The 7500-nt window shown below is 33.1% G+C and overlaps 1 protein-coding gene across 1 annotated transcript; it reads left to right on the plus strand.

Annotated features, from left to right (window-relative positions):
- Nucleotides 1-6: 6 nt before the first annotated feature.
- LOC144958084 (alpha-(1,3)-fucosyltransferase C-like) lies at nt 7-4043 on the plus strand. Its single transcript, XM_078889720.1, has 3 exons — nt 7-120; nt 2410-2498; nt 3199-4043. The coding sequence occupies exons 1-3, from the start codon at nt 69-71 to the stop codon at nt 3676-3678; spliced, it is 621 nt and encodes a 206-aa protein (XP_078745846.1). The 5' UTR covers nt 7-68; the 3' UTR covers nt 3679-4043.
- Nucleotides 4044-7500: the final 3457 nt, after the last annotated feature.

The following is a 7500-nucleotide window of genomic DNA, read 5'->3' on the forward strand; positions in this document are numbered from 1 at the left end:
GATGGAAGGACGCCTTTAACGTGACGTTTAGTTATCGATTGGACTCTGACGTCGTTTCCCCATACAGGATGCTGGCATGGCGTGACAGGTCACAACTATCCTTAAAATGGGAAGATTATAGTAAGTTTCCAATATTTTTTCTTACAGAGTGGGAAGACTATGGAAAGATTATAAAATACGAAGATTTTTTTAAATATTACCATTTTTCATTATAAAGTGATAAGATTTTTTCCTTTATCATTATAAAGTGGCAAGATTTTAACCTTTTTCATTAAAAATGGTAAGATTTTACCAATTTTCATTGTAAAGTGGGATAATTTTGTTAAGATTTCACAATTTTTTATTTCATAGTGGAAAGATTTTGGTGATATTTCACTGGTTAACGATAACAGAACACAATGAGAAGATTTTGGAAAGATTTTATCATTTTATATACCAAAGTGTGAAGGTTATTGTAAGATTTTTACATGGAAGATTATGGATAAATTTTACTTTTTGTAATTTAAAAGGGGAAGATTATTGTAAACATTTCATTAATACTTACAAAATGGGGAAAGATTCACCATCTATGAATTGAACACGGTAATAATAGATTAAGGCAATTTTAATGTGTCCAATAAATTGCTCGTGTTAGCTAACGTGTTTTTTTTTTTATCAGGATGAGATTGAGCAGGTTTTGTAAGTCGCTTTCTCAATTCAGTGGATGGTGAGTCATCAGTCAGCCCAAGTGGTGTCTGGTGTTCTTCAGTGTACAGTTCTCCCTTCCTATTCTTAATCTACATTAATGATATGACAGAAAGACTTACACAAGGAACTCACTGAGATTGTATACAGATAGTGGTAGTCTTCTATATCGAACAATAAGAATTAAACTTGACACGGAAATTCTTCAAGCTGATCTAGATAGCTTACAAAGCTTGGAAATAGAAAATAGCATGGAATTCCCTCCTCAGAAGTGCCAGAATCTAAAATTCACCAAAAAAAAAACCCAGGAAAAATCACACATTCAACATGCACAATGTCATTGTACTATCACACTGCACTAGAAGAAGTCAGCAAGGCGAAATATCTAAGAGTAATAATAATTAACAAACTAAATTGTAAAGATCATGCTACAAACATATGCAAAAAGCAAAATCTACCTTAGGCTTCCTCAGAAGAAACTATATACGACAGCAGGAGTGAAATGAAGTTAAAGCGCTACAAAGCCTTTGTTAGACCTACATTAGAATATAATAACTCTGTATGGGATCCGCACCACAAATCAGAGAAATCCAAAAAATCGAACAAATACAAAACAGACCCATGAAAATTATAAATCAAAACATCAAAGATAACAAACATGAAATGGATTTAAATCTCGAACCATTACAATAGAGAAGATAGCGTGACAAAGTAAAAATATTTTGCAAAGGCCCAAACGATCAAGTTGAATTTACCCTCGGTAATATGCAGCGAAATAAGAGGAAGTCACCCAAGTGTATGGTTCCCCACTCAAGAGTGGATGCACACTTGTACCCGTTCATACCATCGACATTAACTCTCTCCTTAACGACCATTTTCAGTATTTTCCCAAAATGACAGGCAGAAAAGATTATTTTTTTAAAAACTCAAGACAATGTCTACAAAAAAACTTGATGTTCTTATTAATTAAACAAAGATCATCGTGATGTACAAAATAAATCTGAATAAGAAAAAAAGATATATTATGCCGTAACAAATGTGACGATTTTGCTGTAGGTGGTAAGGAGAGGGTAACGTGGAATAGTCTCACATCTCAAATGAAAGAAAATACTATAGTCAGTGGAATTTTCAAAATCTGAAGTTACAGACTAAAAAGGAAGAAGTAGTAGTAGTAGTAGTAGTAGTAGTAGTAGTAGTAGTAGTAGTAGTAGTAGTAGTAGTAGTAGTAGTAGTAGTAGTAGTAGTAGTAGTAGTAGTAGTAGAAGAAGAAGAAGAAGAAGAAGAAGAAGAAGAAGAAGAAGAAGAAGAAGAAGAAGAAGAAGAAGAAGAAGAAGAAGAAGAAGAAGAAGAAGAAGAAGAAGAAGAAGAAGAAGTAGAAGAAGAAGAAGATAAAGAAGTAGTAGAAGAAGTAGTAGTAGTAGAAGAAGAAGAAGAAGAAGAAGAAGAAGAAGAAGAAGAAGAAGAAGAAGAAGAAGAAGAAGAAGAAGAAGAAGAAGAAGAAGAAGAAGAAGAAGAAGAAGAAGAAGATACGGTGTTTAGAAATAATGGCATATTGTAGGAATGATTATTTGATGAAAACTAATGTTATGGTTATAGCAATGATATGATTTACATTTACTAAACATAACATAACGTAACGTAACATAACATAACATAACATATGACGAACACCCCCCCCCCCGCCCCCTTTTTTTTTGTTTTCCTGTCCGTAAATTATTTTTTCAGTGGCGATAGCGAAAACTAAAACAAAGACGGCGACATGGTGGGCTGGTAACTGTCAATCCGACAGATTAAACTTTGTGAAGTCAATGCAGGTAAGCACAGTTTAAATATCCTTCGGATGACATGCATAGAAAGGTAAAAAGAGGAGACAACCACCAAAAAAATATAGGGCAGCTCATCGTAGCATCGTAGGAGAAATGGCATGGGACATCATAAAGAACGTTGAGAAAGCCCTTTTGGTCCATGAATCGTCGGTGTCGTGCTGTGCTGTTAGCTGGAGGAGGGCAAACAAGGTACTTGAACACTGAATACTTTCAAGTGTAGGTATTAAAAGTTATCTCTCTTTAAAAACTTTTCAGGTTTCGCTAATCGATTCGTCACGTCACGCTCAACATGTTATATAATAATTGTAAATAGTTCCAATTGATTCGGTAACATCTTCAAAAAGTTATATAACATCAAAGTTGAAGTGGACAGAATCTTTGGAATGCAGTATATATCGGAACAATTAATACTAAAATTTATACAGCAAAATAATTGTACACGAAGGAGTTACTTTTTCCTATCTTTGACGAAATAATTTTTAAAGGAGAGGGGGGGGGGGTATTTCATTGTATAGGGAACATTATTTATTCTTGATCAAGATGATAAAAAATGTATTCCATAGTAATCCAAAACCATTCAAACGAAGTACTTTTTGAACCCCCTAGGATGGTTACAACAAATCACGCCACATATGTTAGTATCTATAAACTTATTGTAATTAATTATCATATCTATTCTTTTTCACAGAAATATGTAGACATTGACATCTATGGAAAATGCGGGCCACTAAGTTGCACCTCTAAATATGAAATGCGCTGTATAGAAAAGTTAAATACAACTTACAAGTTTTATCTCTCCTTTGAGAACTCTCATTGTAAACATTACATAACTGAGAAGACAATCAAATTATTTCACATTGAAGCGTATCCTCATGTTGTTCCAGTGGTCAAAGGAGGTTTTGATTACGACAAATATTTTCCTAACATGACTCTCGTCAATGGAAACCATTTCAGGACCGCTAAGGACCTGGCGTTGTATCTGAAAGACCTTGGTAAAGATTTGCATAGATATGCCAGGATGTTACAGGAAAAGGACAAATTGGTGTCACCCAAGTTTAGGTTGCCGGATTGGTGTGACGTGTGCAAAATGATACACACTAAAAAATTTGGTATATACCATGATATAAAGAAAAATTGGTCTCATAATACTTGTAAAAACATGTACTAAAAGATCTATTGTGGAAGAATACAGTTCTTTCTTTTTTTTAAAAGTAATTTTTAAAATAATTCGATTCGCCATTACAAAATTAGATTAGGGTATCATAATTTTATGTGCGAAAGAGGGAGATGTCAGAGACCAAAATTGATTTTCCTTCTCTGTATAAATTGTAACTCAATTGAAGACGAGTACCACATGCTGTGAAAACAAATGGTATAACTATTTCAGAGGAAAATATTTACCTAAATATTTAATTGAAAAGCCCAATATGAACAAGTTTATACAATTTATAAATAACTCCACAGGGACAGAATTGCGAAGATTTGGAATTTTTTGTCGAAAAGTTTTAATCGAATATGAAAAAAAATGTTAGTTAGGCACCTGGTATTAATGGAGAATTCAAAAACACTTGGTCGTATATCTATTTTTCCCCTCTTTATTAAGGTGTGCATCAATGTATAAGATTACGACATACATCATTTGAATACTTCGTCTATTAGCCATGCATGATTGAATCCTTTGAATTCATTTTATTTCTATGTTTGTTGTACGCGTGTTTTCGTAGATCAGTGTGTGTATGTGTGTGTGTGTATGTATGTGTGTGCGTGCGCACGCGTGTGTGTATTTGTGTGGGTGGGTGGATCTGTGTGTAGGCGAAGGGTGTGAATAGAGGAACGTGTGTGTTTGTTAGTCATTATAATCGAGCATGTCTTGAGCTTGACACACATATGAGAAATATATTATATTAATATATAACTATGTACAATTCATATTTTTCGCTATTTGTAATGTATAAGTATCTTGTGACGTTAGATATATTATGATTGGTAATCAATGAAGATCAAAGTTCCACCCGTTGTTGTTGCCATCATCAGTATTGTCTGTTGTTGTTGATTTTCACTCTCACTGTTCATTATGATAATGATAACGATGGTGGTAGTGATGGTGATGATGGTAGTGACGGTAACGGTGGTGATATCGATAATAATATTAATATTGTTGTTATTATTTCTATTGTTATTATTATTGTTATTGTTGTTATCATTAGTATTATTAATAGTGGTAATAGTGGTGATGCTAGTAGTAGTAGTAGTAGTAGTAGTAGTAGTAGTAGTAGTAGTAGTAGTAGTAGTAGTAGTAGTAGTAGTAGTAGTAGTAGTAGTAGTAGTAGTAGTAGTAGTAGTAGTAGTAGTAGTAGTAGTAGTAGTAATAGTAGTAGTAGTAGTAGTAGTAGTAGTAGTAGTAGTAGTAGTAGTAGTAGTAGTAGAAGACGTGGCAGTGGTAGTGGTAGTAGTAGTAGTAGTAGTAGTAGTAGTAGTAGTAGTAGTAGTAGTCGTAGTAGTAGTAGTAGTAGTAGTAGTCGTCGTCGTCATCGTAATAGTAGCATTATTATTATTAAAATTATTATTATTATTATTATTATTATTATTATTATTATTATTATTATTATTATTATTATTATTATTATTATTATTATTATTATTATTATTATTATTATTATTATTATCATTATTATTACTTCTATTATTATTATCATTAAAACTACTGCTACTACTACTACTACTACTACTACTACTACTACTACTACTGCTACTACTACTACTACTACTACTACTACTACTACTACTACTACTACTACTACTACTACTACTACCACTACTACTACTACTACTACTACAACTACTACTACTACAACTCCTACTCCTACTACTCCTTCCACTACTACTACTACTACTACTACTACTACTACTACTACTACTACTACTACTACTACTACTATTACTACTACTATTACTACTACTACTACTACTACCACTACCACTATTTTGAACTATTTTGAAAAACTGTCACCAACAACTGGCTATACCTTATACAAAAATTTTTCAAAGGTCAATCGATGAACAATCAGTACCAGTACTTTGGAAAACATCGATTGTCGTTCCAGTTCCAAAAAAGCGTTGTCCGACCGTATTGAACGACTTCCGTCCAGTGGCGCTTACATCGCTTGTAATGAAATGTTTAGAAAAAAATTTTTTAAATCTGAGCTCCTACAAAAATGTTATGACCTGAAATTGCTAGATCCGTACCAATTTGCATACCAGCAACATCTCAGTGTAGAAGACGCACTATTAACCGCCACAAATTCGATCTCAAAACACCTTGACCAAACGCCCTCGAATTACGCCAGAATCCTGTTTGTCGACTTTTCGTCAGCTTTTAATGCCATGAACACAGATATTTTGCTTCAAAAGTTGTGCAACATGGATATTCCAAATTACCTTATTAAATGGTATAAAGAGTTTCTGACCCATAGACCGCAGTGTGTAAAATTGGGTGAACATATCTCCAACAAAAGAAGGTCGAACGGATGTCCCCAAGGCTGCGTGAGTTCCCCAATCCTGTACATCTTATATACCAACGACTGCAGACCATCCTTTGAAAATTGTTTTTTAGTGAAATATGCAGATGATACTGCTATTCTTGGCTCATTAAAAGATAAAGTTACCGAGAAGAATTATTTCAAACAAATAAATATATTCACCGATTGGTGTAAACAAAATCGGCTTGAATTAAATGTTGAAAAAACGAAAGAACAGATGTTTGGTGTAAAAAATAAAAACGACTTAAAGTGTGTGGCGATCGGTAAAGATGATGTTGAGATAGTTGACTATTTTAAATATTTAGGAATAACCATTGATAGTTCCCTCAATTTCTCTCAACATATTAATATAATATCTAAGAAAGTTGCCCAAAGATTATACATCCTAAGGAAATTGAGAACATTTATTGAAGTAAGGAAGAAAACTATGTTAAGAGTTTATGATTAAAAGTGTAATTGCGTTTGGCTGCACCATATGGTTTGGAGGATGCCGATTTAAAGATAAATCAAAAATTTCAAAATCTATCAAAGAGGCATCAAAAATAATAAACCATCCTCTTGATGGAGTAGAAAGAATTCATGGAAAAGCAATAGAAAGGTAAGCATTCTCAATTACCAACAATAAAAAACATATTTTATACCATGAATTTAGTCTTTTACCATCTGGGAGAAGGTTTTGTCAGATTAAATGTAGAACTAACAAGTATAAATCAACGTTCGTTCCATCAGCAATAAAAATTTTGAATATTTCATATGGTACAGAAAAACCAAGGATTGATTCGTTGACTGATTAACTGATTAATATATTTAATGTAAGATTAACTGACCAATTGATAATGATGCTAATTTTTGGTGTCGAATTGCCACAATCGTAACAAATTGAAAACGAAATGAATATGTTTATGTTGTGTATATCGCACGTGTGAAAGAAAGAGAGGAAGAGAGAGAGAGAGAGAGAGAGAGAGAGAGAGAGAGAGAGAGAGAGAGAGAGAGAGAGAGAGAAAGAAAGATAGAGAGAGAGAGAGAGAAAATAAGTAGGAGTGAAATATCTGTTCAATGTTACAGTTATCTTTTAACGTTATAACAAGTGTAACTAAATGACAAATTGCCATATTTATGGACAATAAAGATCTATTATTATTATTATTATTATTATTATTACTACTACTACTACTACTACTACTACTACTACTACTACTACTACTACTACTACTACTACTACTACTACTACTACTAATATTACTACTACTACTACTACAACTACTGCTACTACTACTACTACGACGACTACTACTACTACTGCTACTACTACAACTACTACTACTACGTCTACTCTTACTACTATTACTACTACTACTACTACTACTACTACTACTACTACTACTACTACTACTACTACTACTACTACTACTGCTGCTGCTGCTGCTACTACTACTACTACTACTACTACT

The sequence above is a fragment of the Berghia stephanieae genome, chromosome 12, assembly GCF_034508935.2.
Source record: "Berghia stephanieae isolate SIO BIC M18660-M18661 chromosome 12, UCSD_Bste_1.3, whole genome shotgun sequence".
NCBI lineage: Eukaryota > Metazoa > Mollusca > Gastropoda > Nudibranchia > Aeolidiidae > Berghia > Berghia stephanieae.